This window comes from Chiloscyllium plagiosum, chromosome 7 (genome assembly GCF_004010195.1).
Source record: "Chiloscyllium plagiosum isolate BGI_BamShark_2017 chromosome 7, ASM401019v2, whole genome shotgun sequence".
In the NCBI taxonomy this organism is placed as follows: Eukaryota; Metazoa; Chordata; class Chondrichthyes; order Orectolobiformes; family Hemiscylliidae; genus Chiloscyllium; species Chiloscyllium plagiosum.
This window is the reverse complement of record NC_057716.1, coordinates 117,945,837-117,962,680: the sequence shown is the minus strand read 5'-3', so window position 1 is coordinate 117,962,680 and position 16,844 is coordinate 117,945,837. Positions and strand designations below refer to the sequence as shown.

General features: G+C 40.1%; 1 protein-coding gene across 5 annotated transcripts in view; it reads right to left on the bottom strand.

The window, feature by feature from the left end:
* Positions 1-399: 399 nt before the first annotated feature.
* The window catches only part of LOC122551886 (AP-1 complex subunit sigma-2), a 43,051-nt gene continuing 26,606 nt past the window's right edge, over positions 400-16,844 (bottom strand). For 2 of the 5 annotated variants that reach the window (XR_006312227.1, XM_043694457.1), the window contains one exon: positions 400-1,935. Coding sequence is in view for 3 of the 5 variants with exons in the window: in XM_043694457.1 (XP_043550392.1) it covers positions 1,888-1,935 (48 nt within the window). In the remaining 2 variants the exon portion in view is untranslated. Of the gene's footprint in view, positions 1,936-2,440; positions 2,450-6,317; positions 9,231-16,844 lie in introns of those variants that run through there. The other 3 variants (XM_043694456.1, XR_006312228.1, XM_043694458.1) reach the window with 3 other exon arrangements.

The window sequence follows — 16,844 nt, the reverse complement described above, 5'->3', positions numbered from 1 at the left end:
TACAGCTAGTTCTATGCTCTGAATGCATCAACTGCTATTATAACTAATGAGCTATAGCTACATAATATCCAGCCATTCCATACTGCACATTTTAATGAAAAGTGATATTCTTCCAACATTAGTTTGGGACACAATCACCTGGTCAAAGTAGGGGGCCTACAGATACAGAACCATCACTTTGGGTGCCTACCTCCTGCTCCTACCTACCTACCTCAATTTATTTTCTTTGTGTTAAAATAAAATTCTTGTCTGTGCTCACTTGGGTTAAAAGTAATTGAGGAAGTGGCCAAGATTTGCCACAACAATGTCTTTGAACCCATTCCTCCAAAGATTAGTAATTAGCTGAAAATTTACAAACTATGCAACTAGCATCAATAACTGTACATCACAGGCAGACTGTAAAATCACTGAGCCAGTTTAATGTAAAATGTGATTTCTGTATGTACTGCGAAGTATATTTCAACCACAATTCAGCGGATGTCCCCAAGTTTAAACGTACACCAGATTTCTTTCATGTTAGTGCGGACATTTATTTTTCAGTCTTGTACATTGATGATGGAATACTTTCACTCCTGTACTCATGGAAAATGAAGGCATTAAACCACTGGACAACCACCGAGTTTTACACCAGCACTGGCTCGTCAGCAGCATTTAAACAGCTAAAACTGCTACATTTTTTTTGCAGAACACAAATCAGTTAAGCTATTGAGTAGTCAACCAAAATTAAAAATTGAGACACCTGTTTTAACACCAGTTGAACAGCTTGATTTGGCTTGAAGGACAAGTTTGTTTGAAAATGAAAAACATCAAATAAATCATCACAAGACCAAGTTCAGTTAAAAATGCAAACATGATTTGAAAAAAAAAAGTCTAAATTATTCACCACCATTGAAAACTACTTGTTACTGGTTTTGTAAACTGGAAATACTTCCTTTTTTTTTACATATTCAGAATAGCAAAATTATGCATCTGTACTGAACACCGTATATAGTTTTTAAAAAAACGTAAACATCAGTACAGCTGAAACCTTATACTTCTGATGAGAGGCAGTAATGCCAGATAACAGAAGTGAGGCTATCAGACCTAACAGCTGCAGCTAACAGACCTACATCAAAAGTTATCCCAGCACAACGAAAACTGAATTTCCATTTCACATGATTTAGTTCAGTGGTATACTATAATCCCTTTCCTCCTCTCCCTTACATTGTCTCATGCTAAACTGATAATAAGTGACCCTTAAAGGCAAATCCGATTGAAATTATTAAAAATACAAACTAGATCAAGCCCACAGATGGAGGCAGGACAATTGTATTTTAAAAATTGCTTAACAAAACACAAAAAATAGTTGTCAACACTGGTTGCTTTGGTATATTCTGAACTTTTTGATTTTGAGCATATACGAGATTGAATATGTGAGGAACAAAATCACGTGGCACTCACAAATCCAAAGATGAATATTGACTTTAGCAAAAAAGGAGGGTAAACTTGGCATTTCACAGAAACTGATAAAAATCAGCTATGTCCAATTTCTCGAGCCAATGAAACAGGAACAATGTTGAAGTTTTAAATAGACCCGCTAATGTGCAGCTCAGGTCACATATTGCCAGTGGCCGCACTGCTTAAATAGTCATTTAATTAAAAGTCTTCATTTGTCAAACCATTGAATTTGAGCCAAGCCTCCAAATACTCCAAACTCAAATACTGATTTCAAAAATATATTGTTTCCCTTTTTACCTTAACATAATGAAAAATGCTTGCAAGTTCAACTTCTGCTAACCAAAACAAACAAAACAAGAGACAGTTTCCTGCAATAGTAGCCATACATCACAATTAAAGCAGTGGAATCTAGATCAGAATTTTGTGGGAACATTCAGTTTAACGAGACATTTAAGTGAGTCCAATTTCTTCCAGCACGCTACGAGGAGTTTCAGCTTCCTGTGGAGGCAAAATTAAACATCTTGGTAATCAAATTTAAACACAAAGAACGAGTGTTGGAGTCAAATGTTGTGAGGACAAAAAGGGGAAAAAAATGTAAAAATGTGAAAACAAAGAAAAATCACTAAAACAAGATGGTATGTTTGAGAATGCCATATCTAAAATTAACAAAATGCTTTTCTGTTTCAATTTCAAAGTTACTTTCTTCCAGCCCATCTTTAGTGCAATGCTGGAATTGGTAACAGGTTTTGCTTATACTTCCCTCCACTGAGACAAAAATCAGGTTGTTGCTTCGCATTCGCCCCATTGATAAACTAACCCAAGAGCAATCCTGCCTAGAGAACTGAGAGTTCTAACCCAGATAACAGGACACCAGTGCCAATGAAGGGAGAAGAGACCATCGGTTTCCAAAAGCAGTACATACTTTACAAAGAGAATGAAGGGGTATTATTGAGAAGAGGTTAACACGCTTGGAATTCACAGGCAATGCACAATTACAACTTACTTTTGCATCCTAATTAGGGGCATGGCAAAAGGACAAGAAAGAAAATATATAAGCATGCTGAAGTTAGATGGAAAGCATTTTTATTCAGTTATCTATAGCACTTCATGCCCGTAATTTGAAGGCAGGAAGATAAAGGAAGGGTCAGGTGTGGAGAGTGTTGCGTCACAAAAGTAATTCTGCACTTCACATGGTATTATAGTTTTGATAACAAAGAAATCCTGCACTCCTCTAATAAATTTGAAAAAGATGCAGAAATTTAAATTACTTTAGAAAATTATAATTATGGAGAACTTCTACAGTAATCCTTTTTTAAATAACCTGAAGGAATCTTTCAGAAGTGATGCTAAATGAGAGTGAATAACAAATATAAATACCTTCTATTTTATGTTTAGCAAAATGTCTAATTAAAAATTTTCCAACAGAACACTGCAAGTGTTTCTGCATGTACTGAAAACATCAGCAGTCTGAGGCAGGCAGGATAGTCACGTCAAGCGTGTCGTCATAATGCGGGGGGTAGAGCATATGGTTACAGATGGTGGTCCATTAAGAGTGCCCAATTGCAACTGGGTTGCCTGTGGTGAAGCATCAAGCAGCTACTAAGTACCTGCTGCAGAGGGAAGAGTCACCACTGGTTGCTCTCACACGTCTCCAAGTTGAAAGTTTTGTCTTGTATTAAACCACTGATTTACCTAGCTGTTTTTGAACTGAGAACATTTTACTACTTTACTTCAATGGTCACTTCCTTTACCTTTAAGTTGGCTCATTCTTTTCTGCGGTGACACAGATGGGCACGAATATGAAAACAAAGTTAAATTGAAAGATGGGAGTGATGGAACTGCAAATAAAATCTGAAGTGCTAAGTAGTTCAAGGGACATCCAATGCTGGGCACTACTCTAAATGAAAGGCACCACAAATATTTAAAGCTTGACCAAATCCACAGGGATGATCAAATCGGATATAAACCTCCTTAACATTTTCAAGGATGCTTGAGTTTAAAGTGAACAAATTATTCAATAGCAACAATAGTTTATCACAGAAATCTGTTTTGCAAGTCATTTAAATGTCCTTTTGTTTATTTTGAGCAGTTAATTAAATCAAGTAATTCTGAGATACAAACCCAGCCAGCAGTTGCTAGGGCTTTAATCTGATGCAGAATTTACACTGGCATGAGTTTTTTTTCATCTCTATGTCTAGTGCCTAACTTCTGCTTAATTCCATTTGAGCCCCTGCCAGTGTAAAGCAGGCACAGCACATTACGAATTAGTCCAAATTAGTTCATCTTCCAAGTGTTACTAATCAGTTCCAAAAAAATGATGAGGAAATGTCAGTTATGTCACAGCACTCTCCTCTTAACGTGGCCATGCAACTGGAACCATTTTGTGTCAGGGTCTGAATTTATTTATGTACTGCCTTGCTTAGCTCAACAAGAGTCAAAACAGTGTAATGAATCAGAAAGCTTGCACACAATTTTCTATTATAGTTCAATAATTTTGGATTCAACTTGGGAAGCAGAATCTTTCCAAAATAAAATTGATGATTAGTGCCGAATTATCAAATGCTTTGAACTGGTGAGCGAAAAGTGCATTTGACCAGACAACTTCGGAGCTACTCTGATTGAATTTACAAGAATTGTCTTTTGTAAAGTAGGCTGAAGAAATAAGCATGTAGAATGCCTGCACAAGCCATAAATTTACTGTCTTTGACAGCACCTTCCAAACTTGTAGCCTCAACCACTTAAGAGGGAATTCAGCAGCACAAACAAGAGGGCGCCAGCACCTGCACTCTCCCCATCAAGTCAAACTCACCAGCTGGGCTTGGAACTTAGCACTGTTCCTTCATTGTTGGTGGGTCAACATCCTGTAACCCTCTTTCGAAAAACAGTCTCCCCACACAACACAGATACTGCATTTTAAGGTAGCTCATCGCCACCATCTCAATTAGGGATAGACAATAAATGTTAGCCTAGCAATGCCCACATCCCTCAACCAAATGAAGAAAAGCAGGTACACCGGACAAGAGACTTGCCACTTTCCTGCATGGAGCTGTACATGAAGTTGAACTTCAGGAAAGGCATATGATAGGAACTCACTCAAGAGGAATAATTCTTACCATGAAAAGGCTTTGGTATAATTTTAAGTGGGCTGACAGCTGATAAAAACAAGCTGAGCTTAATATTTTATTAATAAATAGATTGGGAAGGGATTATCACTGATTGCCCTAGCTTCTCAAAATAATCTGGGTAAAAGCCAGGGACAGCTCTCTCAGGGTCTTATCGCTAATAAAACAGGATTCAGGCCAATTCACCTTCTGACAAAAGGGTATAGAAGATAGGATCATTCATTTTAAATGAAGAGTCACTGGACATGTTTTTTCTCCACAGATGCTGCCAGACCTGCTGAGTTTTTCCAGCAATTTTTGTGTTTTTATTCATTCATCTTGATAACTATTTTAATTTGGGTACCAGCCTTTAAAGCCAACATTATTTGCAAACATCCAGCAATTGCTTCTTAGTTTATAATCCTTCATTTGTTTCAGTGAGAAAGTAGCTTAAGGACCACGTGGCTTGCAGAAACTGAACAGAATTTCTTAAGCTCCCCCCCCCCACACACACCAATCCAACCCCCCGGGCCAGTGAAGCTTAATGCAAATGATTAGTTCAACCAGAGTGGTGATGTACAATAATCTCCAACGTTAAAGCCGAACCTTGGATGGCCATGAACTTGCAGGATGAGAGCAGAAACTATGGAAACCGATAAGTGACATGTTAGAACAAGGTAACAAGGTTTTATATTCATAGACCTTTGAAGGCAGGTGCTGCTGCTGTTCATCATGACCATGGTCATTCAGCATTGTCACCATTTCTAATTAAAACACCTTAAATACACAACAGATCAGCAATTAGAAGCAAAAGTGCATAGAAATCATAGCCACAGAAAACAGCATTTGATGCATGCAGCAAGGTTTTTATTTATAACATGCCAGAAGCGTGCACTTTATAAGAACATAAGCTAAAGCAAGCTGTTACTTACAAACACTAAAACCATTAACAGTTTCCATCAACTCAACGCACAGCAATAAATGCTAAAATTCAGTCACAGCAGATCTCAGAACTAACATCAGTTAGTGTAAAATATATACGTTTAAGAAAGTTGCAAGTTTGAACTGTGAAATCAGAAATTATCCCTGAAATACAACTTTCATTCATGGGACTGTACCACCACCTTGTCTAGGATGGCACTTCCTTTTCTTAACCTCTTCCACATAAACTGCAGAACTTTACTGCAGTCCTATGTAAAGCTTTCAATATGTCAATAATCCAATTATACCAAAACAAGATGTTAAATATTAATTTCTGTACCACTAGAAATAAAAACAAATATATGATAATAATACTCATAGTAAATGACTCAAAGAGCCTTTGGCTAGTCTGTGACGATTAAAAGACTTGCTCCAACTCATTATGGAGCATGGCTTATATCTTCCATCAGTGTATACTGAAGAGATACAATCCACAATTCCTACAATCATTTCATTGCTCAGATTTCAAATCACTAAAGTGGAGGCAAGTCAAGAGGTTGCTTCACAAATCTAAACTTCAGGTTAAGGGCAAACTGACTGAAATGGAACTGGGAGTAGATTAGATTAGATTAGATTACTTACAGTGTGGAAACAGGCCCTTCGGCCCAACAGGTCCACACCGCCCCGCCGAAGCGCAACTCACCCATACCCCTACATTTACCCCTTACCTAACACTACGGGCAATTTAGCATGGCCAATTCACCTGACCTGCACATCTTTGGACTGTGGGAGGAAACCGGAGCACCCGGAGGAAACCCACGCAGACACGGGGAGAACGTGCAAACTCCACACAGTCAGTCGCCTGAGGCGGGAATTGAACCCGGGTCTCTGGCGCTGTGAGGCAGCAGTGCTAACCACTGTGCCACCGTGACACCCCCGTGTGTTGGGTAACTCTGTGGTATGCTCAACTGCAATCATCTGGATGGCCAAAGAAACTGAGAACTGAGCGTATCTGAAGGGGTTATAAAGTGGACTAGCTTTTGACTTCACAGCTTTCAGGCACTGATCGAATGCCTGAGAAAGGCACACAGACAATTGCTGCACATGCCAGAGAATAACAGGATTGTAGATCAATTATTTACTAAAAACAGAAGCAGTCTTCTTCTGCAGGACACGGGGACTGGGAGGGCAAAACAAAAAGCTACACCTCACGAATTGGCAACAGACTTCATTAACTTGAGGCACATTGTTACCAGAAATTCATTAATACAAATACAAATGGATTTGACTTGTTCAAATATCACTAACTTTTTGTAGTGCAGTTAGGGTTAAGTGTACTTCGCATGAGACTGAGATGACTTTACTACAAAGCTTCCAAAAGCAATACAAATACAAATTGTTAATAGAAAAATAAATGCTGTAATAAATACAGTTGAATATCAAGGATATTAGTTAATAAAGCTCTAAAATAGGAACAGATATTAAGTCATGGTAACGTTACCTATTGCTCGGACACAGTGAAACCTGTTTCTGCAAACTTTACAACAAATACTATTTTTTCTGATCAAGTCTAATTTAATGGGATTTTGCATAAACCTTTAGGAGGAGGAGGAAGAAAGTACATTCTAACGCATAGCTTCAAACAAGATCCAAACTTGTTTCACAAGGAGAAATGGTAAATGTTGACAACAAATTTTGTTGAGAGACTGGGCTAGATACAGTGTGACCTTGGCTTTACAATAAGAGACCGTCACAACTACATCAATATGTTAGCAGCAGTCCCCATTATTAATTGCAGCTTTGGCACTGATCTCACTCCCCTTTGTGCTTCGAACAGGCTGGTCTGCATCAGATGTCAGTATTTTATGCTTGCTCATCTCTCTGCGCCACTAATGTTTCATTCACACCACCTGATGACCAAATCTCCTCACAGCCACTCACTGATTGCATGCTGTACCATTTTGATTGCACACAGGAAAGTCTTCAGTTGTAGTGCTAATTGTAAAGATACACTGGAGAAGGTAAAGGGGAGAAACTATATATCAAATAGACCAGGAAGAGACAAACATGAATGAAGGCCAAGTAACACGAATGAAACACTCTATTCTTCCCACCGAATACATGTTACGATATAACATTGGCCGTAATTATAAAAAGTAAGCTCACAGCATCAGGTTATGTGACTTATATTGTAATATTATTGGAATAATAGGGTCCATCATGGCTTGAAAAAGCCTTCACAAATGATATTATTTCAGGTCCCAAGGCCCTGAAATACTTACACCATTAACTCTGCTGGCTATAGCAGGGCAAATGCATAATTCCAGTTTTCTTTAATTCTGAAGAACTATCTATCAAAGTTAACACATATACACACACAATGGCATTCAAGAGTCTGACGGAAGCAAAGTATCAGACTGCCAGAATTGATGACACCACAATTTGGGATCATAACCAATACGGGAATACTCAAAAAGAAGTGGCATTGGCATAGAATGTCTGAAGCTAAACTGCACATGTTGGGCAGCAGAGGAAAGAATCTCAGGTAAATACAATCTCTCCTTGGTAACACTAAGAGCCCGAACCAGAAAACAAAGTGGTTCCAGCAACACAGAATAAAAACTGGGAGTGTCTTTGGGTGGCAAGAGTTATTCCTCTCCCTGCTACCCACACCCCCACCCAGAGGAAGTAGTTCAATGTGACATGCACTAGCCCTCTCAAAAGTTGCTGAACACGTTACTTGACATCCACGGGGGAGAAAAAAAGAGCCATGGCACAAAGCAATATGAAAGACATAGCGACTGCAATCACTCCAGGTACATATTGAGAGACAGCAGGTTTTCTTTCAACATATAACCCTATAATTATAGAGGCCAGAAACTATTTATGGCCATGAAAGAAGGTCAGTCAGTAATTTGCAATTAACCTGAATGTTTCCACCTACTGTAACTAGTCAGTATATGGATTTAAATGTATATTATTAGAGTTAATTTTGTCCAACTAGTAAATTAAGTAAAACCTCAAACGGCACAGGATAATCGATTGAACAATGTGGCCTCTATTGACAGAGAAACAGCAGCAACTAGCTTTGTGTGTGCTCCAGATCAAACAATTCTAATCCTGTCTGACCCATTTGTTACATACCCTAGGATGGAATCAGATTCTGGATTTGGATTTTTTTGATGCCCAATTTCTGCAAACTTCAATAGAGGTCACTGCAAATATTCTCGCCAGAAAGAATCATCTATAATCATTTTAATGACCACCTTTTCTTGAGAAATGCAGAGTAACAAAACCATTGATATCACATCTACCAAAGTTCAGAAGATCTCCAAAAGCAGCCAAAACCAGGGGTAGCAACCCTGCTTGATGTATATTAAAATGCAGTGAATCCAGATGAAAAAGGTCCCGTAGTGGTAAATTCAACATAGTTAATGCTGTAGGTTTATGATTAGAACAAGGATTACAAAGAACAAGATTGAAATGAACACAGCACAGACATAAATTGCTTGTATGTGAAAACAAACTGCCATTTACATGGCACCCTTATAAACCTACATATACTAGACTGCTAGGACACAACAAAGAGCAAAGCACTGATGTTCTTGTTACGTTTAGTTATTTGGGTTACGTTCAAATGAACAGCTTCACACAGGCCAGGACAGCATTCCAGCAACAGCAAAGCAGCCATCGTCACCTCCTCTGATTCACCACCACGCAAGATGAGCCAAGGCATTAGTACACGGGAACATTAAAATATTCGTGGCGCGGCTACAGGGGAACAAAAGAAATAAAATGCCAACATCGTCTTGTGTAAAGAGCATGCAGATCATATTGACACTTTGACAACCGTGGGGTGAAAGTCAGAGTCTGTATAAAAAAAAATAACAGATGTTAAACTCCAGGTCCGCCCATGCAAAATGCTAAAGCCTGTCACCATAATTTAAAATCAGAAAGCAGGTTAAAGGAGGCGACAAATAACAGCATGCTAAAACAAGGGCCCTGCTTAATTAAGACACTTCTTAAAAATATATTCTGCAGACACAGATTACATTTGTTAATGAGTTGCAAATTACCAGCAGATAGGATTGTTTAAGCAGTTAATGGCTACACTCACATATCAAAAACATTGATGAAAACGTACAATGTATTTGAATGGCAAAAGGAAGACTGGGGAGAAAGGAGAAACGATATCTTAATGTCCTTCACCATAGCAAGGCAGTAGTAAATAGTTTCATCTCAATTTGAGTTACCACCCACTTGTCAATGCAGGATAAGGAGAAACTAAATGCTAACTTCCCAGAGAAAAGAAAAATCAACTTAATAAAACAGCAGACAGAAAGCTGTTCCAATTGAATGTCTGGAGACACAAATTAGGTACTGATCTCAGAATCTCTCTAAAGTCAACACGTTACCCCATCTATTCTCCCGACACACAAAAGGGAACACTCTGAAAACACAAAACATACAGACACCATTATCCAAAGAGAAATGTACAATGAATAAAAACACTATCCCCATCTTACCTCTCTACAAAATTCAGGTGTATACAAATCTTGTTTTTACACTTTGGTCCTATTGCAACTAACAGATAAATACATATGAAACCCAACTTCAAATAAAGAAGCTTTAATTACAGCTAAAAATTGAGAAGTCAGTTCTAGCATTCAGGACAGATTTTTGAAACATACATTTCCCACATTGCATCAGTAACAATTTTAACCAAAAGTATGTGTGTATATAATATATATAGAACTTTCTGAAGTCTATATATTTCTCATTCTTTACTCCATGGCGCAGTCTCCCACTCTTGTCAACTCATCCTGAGGAGTTTCTTTTCATCTGTTTCAAAATTTAATGATTACATTCTACGAAATCTTTACATGAAAATTCCCAACAAGATTTTCATCCCTCAATATATTCTTTTCTATTGATGCTATTTATATGAATTTTAAGGAAGTGTCTGACAAAGACTCAAGAAATAAGCTGGTTAACGGAATCTCATGGAATAAGAGAGAGTCAGTCTGAGCTTAGCTAAAAATACTCAAGGATTGAAAACATCGTGGCACATGGATGTTGAGTGGAAGATGTTAGGCAGCGATGTTCCCCAAAGATCAACATTAGGATCATCAGTTTTTTTACATATTTTGTATTTGGGATATATATAAAAAATGGCTTGAATATTGGATATCAGCAATATTTTAAAATTTGTTCATTGTAACAAGCTTGAAGAAGCTGTAAACAGTAAGAACAAAACAAATCAATTGCAACTGGACATAGACAGGCTAGCTGAATGGACAGACAAGCAACAGAGAAATGTGAGATGATGCATTTGCCATGAGAAATTATGGGGCAGGCAATAAAGACTTAGTGGCACAGTTTTAAAGACTGCAGGGACAGAAAGGCTTGAGAGCGCCTGTGAATCAATTTTGGAAGATGGCAGAACATATTGAGAGAACAGCTAGCGAAGCATGTGAAAATTTGGGTTTCATAAATAAAAATGTACGCCCCAGTCCCCGGAGAGAGTGGGATAGAGACCACTCCCTCAGAAACAGAAGGGTGTGGTCCAAAAGAGGGGATGGTGCTCAAAAAGGCAGGAGCAGATGAAGGTGGAGCAAAGACAGTGGTAAGAAAGCAGCTGGGTTGATGGGTTTGGCGCCGGGAGAGCAGAGGGTGAATAGGTTTGGCGCCAGGAGAGCAGAGGGTGAATAGGTTTGGCGCCAGGAGAGCAGAGGGTGAATAGGTTTGGCGCTGGGAAAGCAGAGGGTGAATAGGTTTGGTGCTGGGAGAGCAGAGGGTGAATGTTGCAGAGACACTTGTGGGAATGAAAAAGCTACACAATGTGGACATACCCATGTTGGACTGGGGTGGACAAAATCACACAGAAACAGTTTACAGTTTGATAGGTTTATTCCAACTCTCAAGCTTTCAGAGTGCCGCTCCTTTGTCAGGTGAAGTTTCCTTCATCAGGCTTAACCCCACGAAGGAGTAGTGCTCCACAAGTTTGTGATTTGAAATAAACCGCTGGAGAAAAAACATAGGCTTAAGGAGGTTCCAATGTGTACGTATTGCTTGGTTAAAAATATTATTGATGCAATCTTATTAAAAAGACAATTATTTAACAAACATACAATATTCCTCTTTGTATCAAAATGTATAGAAATTTGTTTCACTGTTTTCCGTGTCATTGGTGTTTACTTATGTCTGCGCCAATTTTGTGCTTCAATAAAAAAAAACTGTGAAAGAACTGCAGATGCTGGAAATCAGAAACAAAAACAGAAATTGCTTGAAAGTCTCAGCAGGTCCGGCAGCATTTCTGGAGAGAAATCAGAGTTAACATTTTGGGTCGAGTGACCCTTCTTCAGAGCTGCCAGTTTGATGTGAACTTGGAATTCTTTAAGCCAAAGCTATTGCTGAAACAGGGTTTAGAAGGTGTTCACAGAAGACTTTGAGTTAGTTTGAAAATATTACGAACAAATTTGATTAAGACATCAAGATTCAAGCCAGGCCGATAACTGCAGTCACCAGTTTTGTTTAATTGCAGACAGCTCTCTGATAAGGTAACATATGATATACTGCTTTGCAGCTTTGGTTGGCATGCCTTCAAAACATCATCACTGCATCAAGCAGTACACAAATACTAAAAATTTTTGACAAAATAAAAGAACATATTAACCTCTCAGATTTTTGCGCAAATGGAAAATTAATTTCACGAAAATGTAAGAGGAGTGGCGAGTTTTCACAGAAGAAAGAGAGAAGCCAGAAATTCTTTAAAAAAAGAATTTAAATGGAAAGCTACAACTTCACTGTTGACTGTCACCAAAGCCCCTTCTTCCTTGCTCTCCACATTCCATCCCTTCATACTTCTCTTCCAGCTACGTCATACATGGTTTGCTTTTATATAAGTCCACAGCTTCCTTCTAACTGACTCATTGAGGCACTTGGCTCTGTCGCCATATGGTCAGGGACTTCAAGTGCCCAATCTCACTGTCTCATTGACCTTCCCGTCTAGTGCACCTGCTGAGCGCTAAGTCTTACCAACCTTCTTCCTCATTTAAACAGTTCAACAGAGCTGTCAACAGATCAGCCCTTCTCCCCATCACACTCCAGAATATCTGTGCACTGTGAGCAAGATGATTGCTATTGTGAGTTTACTCTGGATGACTAGACCAACATTTATGGGCTTTAATGAGCGTCTAACTCAGGACTGATAACACCTTCCTACTCGAAGAAGCCTCCTACCTGGGGTGGTGCTGGAAAAGCACAGGTGGTCAGGCAGCATCAGAGGAGCAGGAGAATTGACGTTTTGGACATAAGCCCTTCATCAGGAATGAGTCTTATGCCCAAAACATCAATTCTCCTGCTCCTCAGATGCTGCCTGACCTGCTGTACTTTTCTAGCACCACACTCTCTACTCTGATCTCCAGCATCTGCAATCCTCACTTTCGTCTACCTAGATACTTATCCCTGATCTGATGCTTAGTCCTCCTGCACTTTCTTCTCCTTTGCACACCTCACCTTGTTGGACCCCTCTCAATTCTCAAAAGTAATCTCTCTCTGTACATGCCTCCCAAGTATTCTTTTTGATTCACTCACAGGAGAATGTAGTGGTCAGCCAACCTCTCGAAATGCTGAGGTCCACGAGATGTCAGGTCTACCCACAACACTGTCGGGAAAACATCTCCAGGAATTTGACCCAGAGATAGTGAAGGAAAGGAAGCTTTGAGATTCCAAATCCAGATAGTGAGTGGCTTGAGGGATATTTCAGGTTTGGTTTTTTGCCATGGCACGTAACCGCAGTACTCCTGTTGTGCCAATTATAAATAATCTGGATAATTTTCTTGCTTGCTGTCCATCTATTCTTGACCTTCCTATTCATGAACCAATCTACTTCTGTCCGTTCACTTAGCAAAATCTCTCCACAAATACCACAAATGTCCCAAACGTACATGGGCCTTTGGCACTCATTCTCTAAACTTCTGCAGCTCTTGATCTGCTCCACTTTCGGTGCTCTGTTCCCGATTATAACCAATACATGTCCCCTCCCACCTCACGTTATCAACGCACATTATCAAGTGCTGCTAAAACTGCTCCAAACCATACCGGAATGACAAATGTGAGCTCTGGCTTCTTTTCTCCACGGCACACCTCTGTGAATAACAAGGCCTTCCGAGAGTGAAGACAGCCACACTCGCGTGAGACAAATACAGTCATCGACTACCCCAAAATTCAAAAACACCGACGAGAGTGACGTCAGCACAAAGCAAAGAACTGATTGATAGGAACTGGTTCTTGCTCCACTGCAGGCAAAGAAGCCAGATGTTTGGTTATCTGTTAATTGGTTACAGTGCGTTCTAATCTCAAGTTTGGGCAGAGTATACACATTCGTGTTAATGTAATACCATAAAGTGCAAGTGAATATAATTAATGAATCAAAAACACATTAAGAATGGTAGTATTGGTGATGTTTCAAAGCTGCAGTACATGGGAGCTCATGGACATCAATGTGATCCAAGGCAAAAACATCTGCGGTAACTCTTTGAAGTTGTAGCAGCCTCAGCTCGGATCTTGAGCTGAAGGCTGAACTCCAGATGTTGCAAAACATCAGCGATGGAGCAAGCTACCTGAATTCTTTGTATCAAGAGGCTGTCACACCTCTTAAGATAGAGTGCTCTTGTAGGACGATAGGATGTTAGTGTCACACACAGCAGGGTGTGATCGCAAGTGAGCTAGGCAAGGGATTAAGAAGACAGGAGTGTTAGCATCTACAATTGTCCAACAGGTTTGAAGTTCTCTCAGATTGTTAGGATGACAGCAGGGTCTGTGGGATTGATGAGCAAAATAACCATGGTATGCCTATACAGGAGTCACTAGGAATGTAATGGTGGTAGGGGACATTATAGATTAGATTAGATTACTTAGTGTGGAAACAGGCCTTTCGGCCCAACAGGTCCACACCGACCCTCCGAAGAGCAACCCACCCAGACCCATTCCCCTACGTTTACCCCTTCACCTAACACTACCGGCAATTTAGCATGGCCAATTCACCTAACCTGCACATCTTTGGACTGTGGGAGGAAACCGGAGCACCCAGAGGAAACCCACGTAGACATGGGGAAAATGTGCAAACTCCACACAGACAGTTGCCAGAAGCGGGAATTGAACCCGGGACTCTGGCGCTGTGAGGCAGCAGTGCTAACCACTGTGCCGCCCACAGTGAGGGGGATTGACATTGAACTCTGCAAAGAGTGCGAGTCCAGAGTACACTCGATGCCAAGGTTCAGGATTCCTGCTCTGACTTGGAGAAAAACTTGCAGTAGGAGGTGGAGGATCCAGTTGTCATGGTCCTTGAGGGCACCGATGAAATAGGCACAACCAGCAAAGAGTACTGCATAGCTAGTATGAGGAACACGGCACCAAAATAAGCAGAAACTTCAAAGGTAATAATCTCTGACTATTACCTGAACCTATGCAAATTGATATAAGGTAGACAAGGTTGAGAGATAAATGTGGCTGAAAGACAGGTATGAGAGAAGTGGGTTCTGGCTCATGGGATACCAGCACTGATACTGGGGCAAGTGAAAGATTTGTCACATATATCTTCAAGATGCAATGAAAAGTGTTCTGTTGCCACAATCTGGTGCCATTTTAAGCTACAATAAGTATAAAAAGCGATCACTTAAATAAGAATTCATCTTCTGTGCAATTTGGGTCTCAAACACGGGTTTAGGACTTCTGCAAGGTGTTCCAATCCTCAAGAAGTCAGGCTCCAAAGACAGCAACGAAACTGGTACCCCAGCGGACCCGGACTCTGCTGCAGTCAGTGCCTCACCGCCACCACCATGAGTCCAGACACCAGGCACCACAACTGCTGCTAGGAGTCCTGGTCCACATCATCGAAGCTGCAGCCACTACCCCACCGACACTATTCCAGCCTTGAAGATGAAGGAAGGAAGAAAGAAAGAGACGAAAACAAGATGAAAAGAACATGGAGAAAACGATGCCATCAGCCTGGAGCAAATGCGCTCTAATGAGCCCAAACACTACCTACTGTGCCGGCACCATCTTTGTTTCAGCTGGTGGGATCTGTACCATTCTGACAAGTCTACACCTGAACTATACAGGAAGTAATGTCATTGTGAACTAATGAGATGTAAACTAAATATTAGGACAAGGACCCAAATTTGGCAGAATGTGGTAAATTAAAGAGAGGGGAATTAATGTGGCAAATAATGAATAGAATGATAAGAATGGACAGAGAACTCAGACTTAAGAGCAAACCAGCAGATAAGACTAGGAGGTTATAAGAATAATATCAATAGTAGCATCGCCAACTTTAAGGGCATTTAAATGGTCATTGGATAAATATATGGATGAAAATGGAATAGCATAGGTTAGATGGGCTTCAGATTGGTTTCACAGGTCGGCGCAACATTAAGGGCCGAAGGGCCTGTACTGCATTGTAATGTTCCATGTTCCAATACAAGGACAAAACCGAAGGCATTATATTTGAATGTACATAGCATCTGAAACAAAACAGATCATCTAGTTGCATAAATTGAGATAAGTGGGTGCAATCTAGCCGGTTAGGGATAGTCAAAATAGTTTTACAAAGGGTAGGTCGTGCCTCACAAACTTTATTAAGTTCTTTGAGATGGTAACCAAACAGGTGGATGTGGTATATATGGATTTCAGTAAGACGTTTGATAAGGTTCTCCACGGTAGGCTCTTGCACAAAATACGGGGGCAAGGGATTGAGTGTGATTTAGCGGTTTGGATCAGAAATTGGCTAGCTGAAAGAATGGTGGTGGTTGATGGGAAATATTCATTCTGGAGCTCAGTTACTAGTGGAGTACTGCAAGGATCTGTTTTTGATCCACTGTTGTTTGTCATTTATATAAATGATCTGGATGAGGGTATAAAGGGATGGGTTAGTAAATTTGTGGATGACACCAAGGTCGGTAAAGTTGTGGATAGTGATGATAGATGTTGTAGGTTACAGAGGGACATATATAAACTGCAGAGCTGGACTGAGAGGTGGCAAATGGAGTTTAATGCAGGAAAGTGTGAGTTGGTTCACTTTGGAAGGGGTAACAGGAATGCAGAGTATGGAGCTAATGGTAAGATTCTTGGTAGTGTAGATGAGCAGAGAGATCTTGGTGTCCAGATACATAGATCCCTGAAAGTTGCCATCCAGGTTGATAGGGCTGTTAAGAAGGCATACCATGTTTTAGCGCTTATTGGTAGAGGGATTGAGTTTCGGAACCACGAGATCGTGCTGCAGCTGTACAAAGCTCTGGTGCAGCCGCACTTGGAGTATTGCATACAGCTCTGGTCACCGCATTATAGGAAGGATGTGGAAGCTTTGGAAAAGGTTCGGATGAG